Here is a 16775-nt window from a genome sequence, read left to right on the forward strand (position 1 = left end):
GAAAAATAAACTGTATGCTGTCTTATCTCTCCAACGGCCTCATTCTCTGACGCTCAGGTGATGGCAGGGGGTGCCCACACTCGCGCACCTGCTCTGCACGGTTTCCATCGTAGCTCCGCGCCCTGCACGGCCTGGGTACCCAGTAGCTAGTGGCAGGCAGCAGGGCTCAGCTCAAGCACCCGCCCCAGGGGCAGGCCGGCCAGGTGGGGGTCTCGGCCGTGAGTGCTCGCCCCGATGGGTGGCTTTCCCCGCTCAGCGTGGCCACGCACTAGGCGGCAGCAGCGAGCAAGACGCCGGGCGCGGTTGCCCCGCGGTCCCTCTAGGCCGGTTGGCTGGAGAGGCGGGGTCGGGGCGTTCAGGGGCGTGGCCTTCGTGCTCCTTGCGCCCTGAGCCCCGGGAATCGAGCAGGAGAGGCAGGATGGCGACCGCAGCGAGCGAGGCGCGCCGAGTGCTGGTGTATGGCGGCAGGGGCGCGCTGGGCTCCCGATGCGTGCAGGCGTTCCGGGCCCGCAACTGGGTAACTCCGCAGGCAGGGGGCAACTCCGCGGCCTGCGGGAGCTGGGGCTCGGCTTGGGGAGCGGGGCGGCGGGCACGTTGGTGATTGGGGTGAAGGGGCCCTTCCGGTGCATCCTTGGGGAGCAGTCTGGAGGAAGCGGGGGCACCTACACGTGAGTGCTTGCAAGTATGAGCACAAATCTGCACGTCTAGTCCTGCCTCTGAGTACGTGCCCACGCCGGCCATAGGTTTGGGGTCTTTGCAAGAAGGGAGGTGGGGGGCTCCCCTCCGACTCCTTTGGGCCCAGAAAGTCTGGTGTGATTTAGGAGAGAATTCCAGGGAAGGAGGCAGAGGAGCGCAGCTGAGGAGACAGGGAGAGAAAATGAGAAGGAAGGATCTGGAAATTATACTGCCTGACTCTGGTTACTAGTCAGTCCTGTTACCGTGAACTGATTACTTAACTTCCACAAACCTGTTTCCTTGCCGCTAAAATGGGGATAAAGAGTGTGTGACCCTTGGGCGAGTTCTGAGGATTAAATGAGATTATTTGTGTCCTAGCATGTAAATTACCTGGCTCCAGGTAAAGGATTTTTAAATGTTAACAATTATATATTTTACGTATTGAAGGGGTTCAGAAGAGGCCTCACCAAGATGTGCCACTCTGGCATGTGAATTATTTTGAGCTGAAGGTAATAATAGAGACCCTGTGGGTTCAAGAGAAATTTCTACACCTCCCTTTAAAAATTTAAATTAGGGGCCTTGCCCCTAATAAGAATTATTACCAGAAATATATTTTTAGGACTCATCTATACGGGAATACAGACTTATAACTTTGGAACACATGCTTTTCTTATGGCCTTCAGATGACCTTTCTCACCTCGGAGCCCCCCAAGGTGCCTTACCTCATCCTTAGCTCAGAAGATCATAGGTACTCCATTTTTTAAAAATATTTTATTTATTTATATTTGGAGAGAGGCGAAGGAATGGAGAGGAACATTGGTGTGTGAGGGAGACGGATTGTTTTGACCCTTGTTTGAGACCATCGCGTGTGCCCCAACCAGGACTTGAACTGGCCACTTTCCACTCTGCAGTCAGATGCTCAGCCCACTGAGCCACACCGGTCAGGGTCATATCTACTTCGTTTTAACTTTCCATCTCTGACTTCTCGTGTATGTGGGGTTCTCGTAGTTACGTATGTAATTCAGTTTGGTTATTTTCTCTTGTAAATCTCTCTCATGTTAATTTAATTATTAGACCAGCCCGAAGAACCTAGGAGAATAACGCAGTGTTTCTTCCCTTATTATTTATAAAAATACTGACCTACACCCTAGCCTCCATTGGTCCTGGTATTGGTGGCCTCTTTGTTTTGTAGACTTGCAGCTACTTTGCAAAATCAGATATTCGCTCCCTAAAGGCAGCAACTAGGAGCAGACTTGGTCTCAGGCCAGGAGCCCCGCCCCCAGCCTCCCCGCAGGGACCTGCAGGGTCCTGGTGGGGACTCTTCCTGTGTTCCTGCTGCTGCACCTGTCACTTGCTCAACGCCCTTGTTGGAGCTCTGGGGCATTGTCCTGAGGGTTTAGTTAGCAACTGGGCAGCCTGAGTGACGGTGCCTTGGGACCAGAGAGAGGGGGTCCCAGGGTTTTTTTCTGGCTTAGAATCTGGTATAGGAATATGTTTCTGAGGGATTCTAAACACACCACCCCCTTCCTGCGGTAGACCTGCTCTGGCACCTGGGAAGTCTGCGTGGATGGAAGGTGGTGACAGTTGTAACATTCAGGAGTTCCAGCCCAGCGCCAGGCACCGTGTTCCCCAAAACCAGATCCCGTACATACGTTTCATTTCTTTTACTCTGTGCAACAATTTTGACACAGTGCTCCTGTTGGCATCTGCCTGTTACAGATCTGAGGTGCTGTGCTACCCCCACTATCCCCCCCCGGGTCGGGGGTACTTTGCTTTACCTTTGATTTGGTGGTGGAGTCTGGTGACTGTTGACCTTTGACTTTGTCCCCACCCCTTCATTCCTGAGAGGGCTTCTTTGTCTCTGTATCTGCCGGGGCTGGTAGCGGAAGTGGTGAGTGTTCTTGAATGGACACTGTGTGCTTCAAGGCTGGTAGAGATCTTTGTCTGTGGGACGTCAGACTTCAGGGCCCTGGAGCCCTCTGAGTAAGAACCACGCGTCACCTGCCAGCTGCAGCCTCTGGTTCATTTCATTGTCACACTCACCCTCTTAATTGCTGGCCCCCACTTCCCAGGTCAGGACCCTCTGCAGAGCTGGAGCTCGAGAAAGGCACTCTAAGGCAGAGCCAGGATTCAAACCCCAATTTGCCGGGTTCCCAAGCCCGAAGCTGTCCCCCTGTGCTCCGGGGCAGGGGTGCAGAGCTCGAGTCCTCCACAGGCCAGACCCCACCTGCTGTCTCTTTTTGTACAACCCAAGAGCTAAGGCTGGTTTCACGTTGTTACGTGGTTGAAAAGAAGTCAGAGGAGGAATAACACCTGTGGCATGAAGACGGCATGAAATCCCTACTTCAGCACGTGCAGTCTGGTCGGAACAGAGCCGTCACTCACAACAGCAGAGTCGAGTCGTTGCCACAGACGCCACAGGGCCAGCAAAGCCCAAAATATTTCCCCTCTCGCCCTTTACAGAAAAAGTTTGCAGACCCTGGTTGGGGAGGGGGGGTTCTCTGGAAGTTCAGAGTTTGGCTTTCCCAACGAACAGGAGAGGAAGATGAGGAGCTGGGAGCTAAGGGGCGGGGCGAGGCGAGGGTAGGCTGGCTCAGGTCATACCCCTGTACTGCAAGAGAGTCGGTGGCTAGATCCTTTCTCCCGAGGGTTTTCCTTTGAGCCGCTCATCTGCCCCTACTGCCCCCTTTCTGGGCGTGGGTCCTTAAAGGAGTAACAACTTACTGTCTCTTGACTGAAGCTGTTTTCTTCTCCAGTGGGTGGCCAGCATCGACGTGGTGGAGAATGAAGAGGCCAACGCCAGTGTCGTGGTTAAAATGTCAGACTCGTTCACGGAGCAGGCCGACCAGGTAACCCCGAAAAGGCCCCCCCACGCCTGGGGGAGAGGAGCCCCGAGGAGAGGTATCCACAGGTGATGTGGTCCTCAGTTTTACAAGTATTGTTTCTTGATTGTGGAAGCCAGATGTACCCAGTGAGGGACATGGGAAAAGTGGAAAAAAATAAGTGAAGATAAATTGCCCATAATTGATTTCTAGTTAGCAGACTGTTCACGTTTTAGCCCATTTTCTTGTGTTTCCTGTGGTTACTGTGTGTTATGAGCATTACAAGTTGAGATAATCTTGTATTTTATATTTTATCAGATTTTTTTAAGTTAAAATTTAATTTTAGTACTTCTCCAGATCACTTAAAAAACCCTCTGTGTCAACGTGTAGTTTTAAATTTTGTGGATTGGCCACAATTTTCTTGGTTTCCACATGTTGTGCACTTAACGTTTTTTTGCAATTTTTTTTGTTTTTCTCACTTTCACCTTTCTTTTCTTTTTTTTCATTCTTTTTTTTTATTGATTATGCTGTTACAGTTGTTCTATTCTCCCCTTCATTCCCCTCCACCCTACCCTCCCCCCGTCCCCACCATTACCCGCCCTTTAGTTTATGACCATGTGTCTCAAGTTCTTTAGATTCTATGCAATTTTCTATATTTACCATTAACAAGAATACTGTGGTCAACATCTCACTCTTCATCTCTGATTATCTATTTAGGATGGATTCTAAAAAGTGGAGTTCCCTAGTTCAAAGCAAGGATATGAACAAAACAGGTTATTTTGAATTATACAATGACAGGCTCATCATAAAACAAGAGGTCGAACAAAACTATAACTGTGTCAGTCAGTGGTGCGGTTCCCCTGGTGGCCCCGGGGTTGTGTGCCCCCACCCTGCAGGCAGCACTGTGAACAGCCAGACGGATGGGCGTCTTGGTCTTAAAGGCTGAGATGCTAAGTGGTTCCCCAGGTACCTGAGGATGTGCTTTCCGTGGTTCTGCATCCGGTGGCCCCGCCCACATTCCCTAGGGAAGTCCACCTTTGCGTGATGGGTCACCTTTCCAGGAGCACTCAGGGAGGCAGGCGGGCAGGGGGTGACCACCAGCCCCATTTGTGGCTGAGGGGACTCAGTGTCAGACACTAAGTGATCCACCCAGCAAGGTAGCTCGTGGTGGAGTCGGGAGTGGATCTCCTAACGTGAGACTTGTTACCAACTTACTAACATCGTTAACAAGTCCAGAGTCTGTTTTCTGTTGAGTTTGCTCTCCGTACTCATCTGAACACGGTTGGGGTCCCACGTTTGGTGCACCTTAGCTGGTTTTTATAACACATTTAAAATTTTTTTAAGTGAGGCATGTATGATGTTGGTCTACAATAAACCCAAAGGAAGGGGGAAGTCATGTCTAGTCCTGCTATGCAGTTCGTTAAAGTGTTGTGAGCTTTGCTTCCAGTTTGTTTCTGCAAACGTGTGTGTGTAGAAACTTAAAAATTAAAAAGAAACCCACACTGTGAGCATTCTCTCCTCACTTTCTAAAGCATCCGTTTGACGTAGGTTTGACTATAAAAAGCCAGCCACCTTATTCCAGAAGGTAGGATTTTGTTCGTTTTATACTACGGTCCTAATGTTTTCTGTGGTATTGGCCTTAATGGGCTTATTAGTAAAACCTGGCATGGCTTGGTTGTGGGTTGGGCAGCATTCTGAGTGCTTCATTCACTTTATCTCGCCCAGAACAAAGTTTCTCATTCGTCCTCCTTTTAGAAATGGAGAGTCTGAGGCACAGACAGGCCATGGTATTTGCTCAAGGTCAAACGAGCAGTGGGCAGCACAGCTGGGCAGTTAGACGTCTACTCTCCTCCCTACAGGCCAAGCTGCCTCGTGGCAAAACAGCTCCATGTGAGCAAAGTAACAAAACCTGAATTTAAATAATTGAATGCCAGGGCGCCCTGGGCTCCGAGAGCAGCTTGGCCATGCGGTTCCCTGCAGTCAGTCTCTTCGGCTGTGGTCAGCTGCAGGTTCTGATGTCTTTTCTGAGCGGGAGGTGGTCCCTCTCTGGGACTTGACGATACCTGTGCTTTCAAACTCTTCACCTTCTTCTACCGTCCTCCTGCCCTCCCACCCCCAGTTAAGAGTTTCTGGACAGCAGCAGGCCATCCAGTTCTTAAAACTCTAGGAGAGGAAGTTCAACCTGAGTGCACCTATAATTGGCCCCCTGGGCAGGAAGTCCCTAGTGACCATGAAAAGATGCAGACCTGAGGAAGGCATGAAATCTATAGAAAACTCTTGGGCAGAAAGCAAAATTTGAGGGGGAGGAGTTTAACAAACCAAAAAAAAACATGTCCAACAGATGCATCGTTGCTGCCGGCGCCATGCTTTCTTACAAAGTCGAAGGCACAGACGTCAGGGGTGGTGATGCCGCTGGGCACTGGGCTCCTGGCAACAGGACAGGGCTTAAGAATGAAAGGAGGGACCAGCCAGGAGGCCAGGGTAACAGGAAGGAGGTCAACAGCAGATAAGTCAGGATTAGGTGAGGGACTCATCAGCAGAGGCCAAGGGAACCTCAGGAATTTCTTAAAAGGAAAGCTTTGGGTGTGGGGTGTAGGGAGAGAGAGGCAAGGCTTGTTCCCATTGCCAATGCCTTGTCTCTGAAAGAGGAATCCCAGGGACCCAGGGCAGGGCCCGCAGTGCTCCTGCTGAGGCAGACACATTGTCTTGCACAAGTCTTCAGAAGCCTGAGGTGAGGAAGCCATGGTAGGCCTCCTCTCGGCCTGTCCACAGAAATGGGTTTGAAAAGGGTCCTGGCTGATGGTCAGAATTGCCTCTCGCCAGACTTCTGTGTAAATATTTTCAACACTTCAAAAATTTCAGTCAAACAATTAGATAAATAAAACGAACCCTCGTGTACTCAGTAGTGACATAACATTTCTCCATTGACCTTTTTTTTTTTTTTTTGCTTTAAAAAATAATTTGGCATTTTCTTTTAGAGTTGCAGATAAAGGGGTTTTTTTTTTGTATTGGGGAAGAGTAGAATTATCTCAAATTATGAATCTAATTTGCAAAGAAAATTCTGCAAAGGTATGTGCCAGAAACTTAGCTGCAGGCATTGACGCTCTGGGTGGTGTTTTCAACCTTTTTCTACCTAAAAAGAAATTAATCGTGTCCTTCCAAGGATGCTCACAGCCCCACCATTTAGAATGCTCAAAAGAAGGTTCTAGATGGCTTTATAAAAATCACGTGGACTTGTAGGTGGGCTTCACTATCCAAAACAGTTACTGTACATCTAGTTTTCAAAGTGTTAATTGACAGATACTGTTGAATGTCTTAAAGAAAGTGGAAAATGAACTGATGTATCAGCCAATTTACACTGACCTGGACGGTTTATGCATCTTTTTGTTGAAGGTGACTGCTGAGGTCGGAAAACTGTTGGGCGAAGAGAAGGTGGACGCCATCCTTTGTGTGGCCGGAGGATGGGCTGGGGGCAATGCCAAGTCCAAGTGTGAGTCCGTTTCCGAGTTAATCATTCATTCCGCTCTGCTCTTTGTCCGGGGGCAGGGGTGGGTCTGTGATGTGTGCCAGGCCAGACGTTCTCCCGTGCATCTCCCAGTGTTCACAGTAGCTCTGTGAGGTAGAAGCGGACACCCCACTTTACAGATGAAGAAAACTCTCCCCACACAGGGACTTGGGGGACGGGGACCTGGAGTTTGAAGTTTAGAGGCAGAATGAGATCAGCATATTCCCGCCCCGGTCTTACAGGGCTTATTACTGGGAATTGGGGGGATATGTGTGAAATGGAGAGATCATTCCGCAGGTCAAAAGGACTCAACATTGAGCCTTTGTGAAAGCTGAGTACACTTTCCAAGTTTTTACTATAGACATTTCCAAACTCGCAGAAAAGCCGGAAGGAGAGTTCAGCAAACCCCCTTCACCCCCCAGTCTATAATAGACTCAGCAGTTGCTGTACTTGCGGTCTCTGGCTTTCTTGCACCGTATGTGTGTCAGTGTGCATGTATTTTTTAAACGCTTGCAAGTAAGTGGACATGTGACCAATTTCAGCACGCATCCCCAGAATAAGCTCCTTTTCCTACATTATCCAAGTACCATTATCCTACCAAAGAAAACTAACAAATTCTATAAGATTAATAATACCCAATTCATATTCAATTTCCCCGACTTATTCCATGTCTTTTATAGGTGTTTTTTCTCCCTAAACCTATTCCATTCGTGGTTTATGCCTTATTTTGTTGTTGTTGTTAGTCTCTAACCCTGAATTTGTTTTTCCTCTGACAGACTCCTTGAGTGTGGGCAGTTTTCATAGAGAATGTCCTACATATGAATGTGTCCCCCTGTTCCATTAAGATGTATCATTTACCTTGTTCCTCTATCCCTAGTATTTCCTGTGACCCAGAATTTAGGTTCAGGGACTTGCTTAGATTCAGATCAAATGTTCTGGAGGGGAGAATTCTCCCTAAGTGACGTGTACTCACACCGATCACAGTGGGACTCTCCCCATGTCAGATGGCCCTACCCAGCCAGAGCGATGCCGAATTTGATGCTTGGCTAAGGTGGGAGCTGAGAGACTTCCATTGGAAAGGGCCATTTTTCTGTCTGCAATGGGTAAGCGATCTGTGGGAGGGTGCTTTGGCATTGTGGGTGAACACCCTTTTTAACGCTTTGAGAATTCCAAATTTTAAAACCTAAGGCTTTTAAGCATCCATTGCTAATCCCTGCCTGAATCAGTTATTCCAAGGGGGTTGGAAGATGGTAGTTTTCTGATTCTGTCATTTTCTCTACATTTATTAGTCAAAGCCGTATGAAAAGGACTCGATTTTCTGTGAACCACACTTGAACACGAAACTGGTGTTTTGTGGGGTGATCAGGTTGGCCACACACCCTGATGGCCTTTTGTGTACTTCGGGAACAAGAAATGATAAATGCGGGTCCTTTTTTTCTAGTCCTTTTTAGCAGGGAAATGCAATGCCTCGGTTATCACCGAGGGAGGGCCCCTCCTGGTCTATCAGGGGGCCTTTCTTTCTGGGTCATGGGTACGGCGTCACTTGTGCCTTGGGTTCTTTGTGCCTTGTCAGGAGGGGAGGGGGCCGCTGCCCAGCCACCAGAATTACAGGTGTTACTCTTTATTTCTCCTCATCTTTAGCAAGACCAGACAGTTAGAATAGGTCTGAAATGGTTGTCATTCCAGCTTTCCTTTAAAGGGTCTTTAAAGCCAGCATTGAACTTTCAGCTGTAAAAAAAAATGTAGCTCTATAAAAGCTCTTTTTACGTCCACCACGTGGTTGTGGTCCCTCAGCTTTTATCATGGGTAAGACCTGACGTAGACATACACGTTCTTATTACGGATCTAATGCCCTTCGTAAAGTAGAACAGTCTTGGAATTAGAGCCAGTCCCAGACGTCTGTTAACAGTCCTCATTTATTGGCTTAACTGTTACCAGGTTATAGTGAGGAAGCTGAGACTCTAGGGATCAGGTGGCCTGGATCTGAACCTACATCTTTGCCCACAGAGCTCTGTGCTGTTCGTCCTAGGTCTTGTGGGCAGGGACTGGGGGCGTCTGGTACTCCTGTGGACATCGGCGCCACAGGCTTTCGCTGTGTTCCCTGCGCGTGCTGAGCCAGCCTATTGTCCTTTCTCTCAGCTCTCTTCAAAAACTGCGACCTGATGTGGAAGCAGAGTGTGTGGACATCAACCATCTCCAGCCACCTGGCCACCAAGCACCTCAAGGAAGGGGGCCTGCTGACCTTGGCGGGGGCCAAGGCCGCGCTGGATGGGACCCCTGGTAAGCCTTCCTTTCCCCAGCTGTGGGATGGCAGTGCTGGTACTCGCTCACGGGGGCTGCCAGGGACTTCCATGGAACCAGGAACGTGGGGGCCCTGGACCCTCTGAGATGCTCTGTGTGGTGGATTTTGCTTCCTTTACGCCTGAATCTTAGGAAGAGGACTCCTGGTTCTTCTATTTGCATTGTCCTTGTGGTAAGGAATGCTGTCATCTGGCACCCCGCCCCCCCCGAGCTGGTTTATTTATCCATGACCCACTCAGGGAACGAACGGTGTTGTAGTAGATGTGAATTATTCCATAAACGTGTATTACCATCCTCACCCTGTGTTCACGTGTCCTAGGGGGAGCAGCTCGGCAGCTGTTACAGAGAAAAATGGGGGGGGGGAGTCTTCATCCTTGAACAGATTATGTGTGTATTTGACCAAATTTCTGCTGTAGTTCTTGTAATTGTAACTAGTGACTGTAGCATCTACCTTGAGGAGTAGCTGTAAATCATTGGCGGTAATAATGTGCTTGAATCGCCCACCACGTGACGAGACTTCTCATGAGTCGCTTCACGTCACGTGTATTCTCATGTGATCCTGCAGCCGATGTCATTATTAAAATTGTTTCCAACTTACAGGTAAGGAAACCGACTTACCGTGGTGAACTCACCTGCCTGGGTTCCTGCAGTAAGTGGGTTGTGAACTTACTGTGGACCAGGACCCGACCGTTTCTAGATTCCGTGCCTTTCCATCATGTCGGGCAGACCTGGTTCCCCTTGCAGTGTTTCATTCCATGCGTCCGTTCGCTGGGGCTGCCCTAGCAGAGCACCCTGGGCGGCTTCAACAGCAGAAGTTTGTCTCATGATTTCCGAGGCTGGAAGTTCAGGATCAAGGTGTCAGCAGAGTTGGTTTCTGGCATCTCTCCCCTCGGCTTTGCCGATAGCTGTCTTCTCCTCTGTCCTCACACGCTCTTCTCTCTGTGCCTGTCTGTGTGCCCACCTGTGTCCCAGTCTCCTCTCATAAGGACATGGTCATCCTACCTTGGGACCCACACCAATGACCTCATTTTAACTTAATGACCTTGGAAAAGACCCCATCTCCAAATGCAGTCATATTCTGAGATGCAGGGCTGAGGGCTTCAACATATGAATTTTTTGGGGGGGTCACAATTCAACCCTTAATACTCCCTTTCAGATGGGATTAAAGGAACTTAAGTGGGATTTAGGGGACACAGCACAAAGGCAGAAAGAATCCACCTCTGCTGGCTAAGTTAAACTCTTTAATAAAAGGGAGGGTGGTTTTCTGACCTGCTTGGTGTGCTAGAGACCTTGAGCACCTTTTCCAGTTTGAATGTAACTCCTGGAACTGTGAGGCCCTTGCAGATCAACAGTGTCTAGCCTCTCACTTTCTCATTACGTTTCTCAGAGCATCTGATCTTGCAGGCCCGGGGCCATGGCAGTCACTGTGTAAATGTCAGATGTTCGTGTGCTTGAGCTCTGATTTTTATTACAGGTGACAGAGAGCAGATGCACTAGAAAGTAACAAGAGAAATGAGTAATAGCTTGACCTTTAAAGGAAAAAAACCTAGGATTGAAAGACTAATTTTTGGGAAGAACAAAACAGTTACCTACTTTCCTTTGGTTTGTAAATATCCTTTGTAGTTTTGGTTACTGGTGAAGATTACAGGCTCGGGGACTATACAGGGTGGGTTTCTGTTGTGATTTTGCCACTTACTGTGTGATATTGGGTAAGTTACTTCATCTCTCTGAGCCTTAGTCTTGCCATCTGTGAAGTGGGGATAAATAGTAAAATCCTTTATACGGTGGTTGTGGCTCGAAAACATCTTCATGGTTGTAAATGGCTTAGACAGGTATGACGGAGAGAATCGTAAATGTGAACCAGTCTTATTACTTACTCCAGGCTTACTCTTGTCTGGCTACTCTTGCTTCAGGTCTTAATAAGTGTGTCATTCATCTTTGTCAACTGTCGATATTGTTAAACTTATTGGAGTCATGGAATCTTTCAACTTTGATTCAGACCCCAGAAGAATCTGGGGAAATCTATGACCAATTTGAACGTAAAGAATGAAGAGGGTTAGCAGCCTTTCAAGCCCGAGAAAAGTTCAAAAGTGGAGAGACATTTTTCACTGGGAAAGATACTGAGAAACCCCCCACCTTCTTATTCCAAGGTTGTATCTGTAGATTATCTAATGGAGGATACACTGTATTAAAATGAGGGTGATCACTTTTGTTTTGCTGTGTTTGGAAATCAGTCCTGAGGGACTACCTTGATATGGGAAGAAAGTATTTATCGTCTTACGAAATACTTAAAAAATTTTTTTCGAATGATCTCCCTGCCTGCATGTGTAGAACTCAGTAGAATTAAATGCTCTGGGTTGCTGGTGGCTTGCATCCCTCTTCATCAACCCCCCCTCCCCCCTGTGCTGTTTGAATGGAATGAGGAGTGAGTGCTGGAGGGCACTGGGGGCAGGGTTTGCTGGCTCTTTCTGCCACTGTGGGCCCCGCCCCTGATCAAGCAGAGATACCCAGGATGGTGAAATACTCTGCTTGTGCTTCTAAGTAACTATTGGAGACCTTGACCGCCCTTGCAGCCCAGGGTTGTGGTGGAAGCGGTTTGGCGATTGGTTCCCGCCTGGGCTGTGATCCCCACCTCTCTCTGGAGGGCATCAGCTGTTGCACTTTAAAGAGCAAGTGCCCTGGGTGTTTTCAGAGAGGCTGCCGACCTCTGGGAGGAGTTTTATGCAGGAGGAAGGTGTTCACAGCAGTGAACTGATCTCTGCTGCCCTGACAGACTGTGGTGTTCAGGGAGCCTCTGCAGCTGGGGGCTGTGGGGGGTCTGGGGAGGAGAGACCCTGTGGCCGCCACCTGTCTGCGGGCGGAGCAGGCGGAAGCCTGTTCTGATGAGACGCAGGTCTCGCTTCGGTCCGCAAACGTTCACTGGCCAACGGAGCAGAGGAAGACGGGCAGGCGGCCTTGCATGCATTGGTCAGAACTGCTCAAATGCAGCCCTTTACACAGGGAGTCGGACTCCGGGGCACATCGCTTCTGTGAATTTGATGGGAAACATTTATTGAGTGTCTGCCCTGTGCTGAGCCCAGAATTAGGTACTTCATCCCCATTTTACAGATCGGGTAACTGAGGGTTGGAAGGGCAATGAGAACTTGCTCAGGATTTCTTTAGTGTTAAGTGGAAGAGCTGGGATTTGAACCTGTCCTGCCCGACTTCAGATGACAGCTCAGTTTTGCTCCCAGGCAGTTAATGATCCAGGGGTTCAGCACCTGGCTCTTGCCTGGCCTTTTGCCTCTGTGTCGGCCTCAGTGCCAGTGTGTGTGCGTGAGCTCGGGCAGGTTAGTGACCCTGTCCGAGCTTTGGTTTTCTCAGCAATAAAATTAAAAACAGGGTCAACTTCATGGCTTTTTTAGATACATGTTAAGTGCGAGGCGACGTAGGTGCCCTTGACATGTTACATCCCTTCCTCGCTCTCCACAGATGTCCATCCTTCTTCCCGGCCTCCTCTGGCCCCTGGGGTGGGGGTCTTTGGACACACCGGTGGTGGCCAGCGGTCACTGAATGGTTTCCTCCCCCTGTCCCAGGGATGGTCGGCTACGGCATGGCCAAGGGCGCCGTCCACCAGCTCTGCCAGAGCCTCGCGGGGAAGAACAGCGGCATGCCGCCCCGGTCCGCGGCCATCGCAGTGCTGCCGTAAGTGCTTGGGGGCTCTCCGGCCACCGCTGCCCTGAGCCCTTTCCCCCAGGGACCCGGCTGCGCCTCAGATTCACCCCTGGCCCCAAAGAGCCTTCTTCAGGTGCTGGGGGAGCCTGGGCAGGCCAGAGCGGTGGACCGGCTGATGGAAGGGTCTGCTGTCTTGCCTCTTTCTTGTTTTCTTTTTTGACCTTCATCTGTTCCCCCTGCCCTTCCTCCTAATTAAAATTAGTCTATGCATTTTACTTTAATGTTTATCATTCTCTGTTCATGTCATGGTGAGGTCACTGTGGAAGGGGGCTGTATTCAGTCCTCGTGGGGTGGGGTGGGAAGGAGCCTGAGGGAGAACGCAGGACACTGGGGAGACAGTGATCAGGACGAAGGTCCCCTCAGCGGAACCAGGCGAGGCAGCAGCTTGGAGGCAGGGGCTCCCTTTTGCTGGTCAAGCACCGTCTGGCTTACCTGTGGCCTGTGGCCCTGTGAAGGAGCTGTCGGGATGGCTGGGGGCCTGGACTGTCCTGTACCTTCACGGGTACACTGGTCCCGCAGCTGCTCTGAGTGGGTCCCAAAGCCCGAAGGTTCTTGGGAAAGTCGCACTACATGTATTCTCCCTGAAAACCCTACGGTTTCATGGAAGACAGCCACAAAATGAAGACAGAGGCCATCTTTTTCCCCACGGTTAGAGGCATGGTATTCACACTGCAGAAATCCTCAGAAGTGAGTCTGCCACCTTGTAGGGAGTGAGTGAAGACTTTTCGCAGCAAAGTGGTTTCCTTCATTAAAGACTGCATTAAAAAAAAAACAACACAAGATGTGGCTTTTCCTTTTGCTCCCATCTGCCTCGGGCGAGTCACACAGCGCCTCAGCGAGCCCAGCTTGCGTGTGGCCTCTGTGCCTGCGGCAGCTTCCTGGGCTCCCTCTGATTGTCCTGTGTGGTCTCTCCATGGAAACACCACTGCCCCGGTGCCGGGGGCTCCTCCTGGGGGGGGGGGAGGTGGGCAGCTGGGCAGACACAAATGACCGGCTCATCTCTGCTCCGCAGGGTCACGCTGGACACTCCGATGAACAGGAAGTCGATGCCCGAGGCCGACTTCAGCTCCTGGACACCCTTGGAGTTCCTCGTCGAGTGAGTGTCATGGTCTCACATCAGTGACCACATGGCTCCCAGCCCACTTTCTCTGCCCCTGAAGGGTGCAAGGTCATGCCGGTGTCCTCCCAGCTTATCGACACTGTGGTTGTCTGGGAGCTCGCGGCCTCGGAGTGCACATGGTGCACCAGTTGGGACCCCCTGGAGTGGGGCGTGGGCGGTGGATGGAGCAGTTCCCAGCTCTGGTCATTCAGGGAGCTGTAGCCGCGCTTTGCTGTTTGAGCCCGTGTGAGGCCTGCTGGGCTTGTGCAGCCCTCGGAGGGGAACTGGGAAGACTTGCAGCTGCGTGTTAGCTCTGGTCCAGGAGCTACAGACGGGCTCTGAGGATGCCCCACGACCCCCGAGTGCTTTCCGTTAGAGCGGGCCCAGAGTCCCAGCCGGGGGTTGTTAGAGGGACCCTGCGCCCACACCCAAAGCAGACGTTTCAATGGTGATCAGCCACTTGTTCAGCGGCGTGAGTTTCTTACGCCTTTTCTTACCCCAGTCTCCTTGCAGATGGTCTTCTCAACTCCTCCAGGCAGGCTTAATTAGTAAATGCTCCTCTTCTGGCATTTAATGTATTTTATTGTAGTAGTCTGGTTTTTGTATTGCATGTCCCATTGCTTGACAGAGCTGTAGGTGTTTCATAAATACTTGCCAAAAAAAAAAAAAAAGAATGAGTTTCTCCTTTCTCTCAAATATCTGGGAAGGTCATATAACAAAGCATGAAGTATTTTGCACATGTTTATCTCCTAGTATGAACTAACTAAAGTTTTAAAAAATTACTTAAAACCATACCACTGGGTTATAAAGTATTCCAACACTGCGGAAAACTGCAAAGGCGGGAGTTACAGTCTTGCCAGATTCTGCCACTCAGAAGCCAGAAGGAGCCAAGGCTTGAGATCACCGGGCCTGGCGCCGCGCCAGGAATTCCTTAGTGGTTTTCGCAGCGGCTCCGCCCTCCTAAGTCGTGGGTGTGAATATAAGCGTGTGGCAGATTTTTGTTTTGAAGTCTAAAGCTTCTTTGTTTGTTCCAGGACCTTTCACGACTGGATCACAGAGAAAAACCGGCCCAGCTCAGGAAGCCTAGTCCAGGTGGTAACTATGGAGGGGAAGACCGAACTCACCCCGGCGTATTTCTGAGCCCCGTGCGGGTGCTGGCGCGGGGTCTGCCGCGAAAGCCCCCGTGTCTCTGTGTGGCCGCGCCTGGCCCTGTGTTTTCGGTGACCCTGACGGTGGTACGAGACCCCAAGGCCCGTTTTTCTCTCACCTAATGTGCATTCGCTTCTCCGAGGCAGTGTCAAGTGTTCGCGTGAAATAAAAACGCACAGGTGGAGGCCCGCGGATGGCAGTGTCCTCCATCCACACTGACCGCCAGAGCGCGGAGGTCTCTGCACGGCCCCCTGTCTCGGCGTCCCGTGGAAGCGCTTTTGAGACAGCCCGTGTGTCCCTGACCGTGTCTGTCGGCCTGACTGCGCCCGGGATTTGTTGGCGTCAGGGACAGGAGTTACGTTTCTGTCCCAGGTGTAGTGTCCGCAGCCTCCATTAAACTGCCTTAACCCCCTTTCGTGTTGTTCGCAGAGCCCAGCGCGCTCTGCCAAGGCCTCTTTTTCCTGTGCGGTGGCCAGGTGTGCGCAAGAATGGCCTGTGATTATTCGGAGTTTATCTGCCTAATAAATGCGCTTCATGGACCGTGCGGGCTTCTGTGGTCGCAGTGCCGCGTATGCACAGTCGTAGATGATCGTGCTGGAGTCCTGGGCTGCTGGCCGTCTTCAGTCCGGGGTGTTCGGAAGCGGGTGGACCTGCCCTGCAGTGGGTTTTCTGGGCACAGGGAGGGCCCGGCTCTCCTGCGGGCGCGTTGGGTGCGGGTGGTGGGCAGGCCCCGTGCATTCGGACGCCGCACCCCAGCGGCGGGTGCAGGCTGTCCTGGCCGAGCGCGGAGGGCCGGTCCTTCATTCTGCGGAGGAGGAAGCCAAGCCGACTTACCACCCGCGTTGCTGGAAAGTGGTAGAACTAAGCCCAGAACCCTGGTCACCAGTTGGCCACTGTTTAAGAAGGCCGTGTTTTCTTCTTTGATTCCTTTTTAAAAAAATTTTATCGAGATCAAATTCATAGGACAAAATGTCAACCATATTAAAGTGAAAAAAACTCCAGTGGCATTTAGTACGATCGTGGTGTTCTGACACCACCGGCTCTGCCCAGTTCCAAAGCGCGTTCACCGCCCCGAAGTCAACCCCGCGCCCTGGAGCAGGCATCGCGCTGCCCCTGCGCACCACCAACCGACTGACTGTCTCCACGGATGTGGATATTGTATGTCAACAGGGCCATGCATCATGGGGCCTTCCGCGTCTGGCTTCATTCCCACGGCGGGATTTTGAGGCTCTTCCGCGTCATAGCAGTGTCAGGACTTCCCTGAGTTTGTGGCTGAACGTCGCCCTGCCGTGTGCACAGGCGCCAGCACCTTTGTCCATCTGTCTGAAGACAGACATGGAAGCCGCTTCCGCCTTCGGCGGCTGAGAATAGCGCCGCTGTGGCGTTTACATACAAGTCCTTGGGCCCTGTTCTCAGTGCTTGTGCGTATGTTACTCAAGAGTGCGTCGCTCTGTCCTCTGGTGAGTCTGTGTAGCTAGTTGAGGAGTCTGTCTTTGTCCTTCACATTTAT

At 50.8% G+C, this 16775-nt stretch overlaps 1 protein-coding gene across 1 annotated transcript; it reads left to right on the forward strand.

The window, feature by feature from the left end:
- Positions 1-366: 366 nt before the first annotated feature.
- On the forward strand, positions 367-15810 carry QDPR (quinoid dihydropteridine reductase). The gene is made up of 7 exons (XM_037132749.2): positions 367-517; positions 3432-3524; positions 6891-6987; positions 9142-9282; positions 12879-12987; positions 14030-14113; positions 15151-15810. Exons 1-7 carry the CDS (start codon positions 419-421, stop codon positions 15254-15256), a joined length of 729 nt encoding a protein of 242 aa, XP_036988644.2. The 5' UTR covers positions 367-418; the 3' UTR covers positions 15257-15810.
- The last annotated feature ends 965 nt before the right edge of the window (positions 15811-16775 follow it).

The sequence above is a fragment of the Artibeus jamaicensis genome, unplaced genomic scaffold (genome assembly GCF_021234435.1).
Source record: "Artibeus jamaicensis isolate MK-2021 breed Jamaican fruit bat unplaced genomic scaffold, CSHL_Jam_final contig_76, whole genome shotgun sequence".
Taxonomy (NCBI): Eukaryota; Metazoa; Chordata; class Mammalia; order Chiroptera; family Phyllostomidae; genus Artibeus; species Artibeus jamaicensis.

What these genes read in the sequence shown, in the direction of transcription:
- QDPR (XM_037132749.2), top strand. Translation starts at nt 419, where the DNA reads ATGGCGACCGCAGCGAGCGAGGCGCGCCGAGTGCTGGTGTATGGCGGC. An exon ending in TCACGGAGCAGGCCGACCAG is followed by an intron (nt 3,525 to 6,890) that starts GTAACCCCGAAA and finishes TTTTTGTTGAAG; the next exon opens with GTGACTGCTGAGGTCGGAAA. An exon ending in GCGGCCATCGCAGTGCTGCC is followed by an intron (nt 12,988 to 14,029) that starts GTAAGTGCTTGG and finishes TCTGCTCCGCAG; the next exon opens with GGTCACGCTGGACACTCCGA.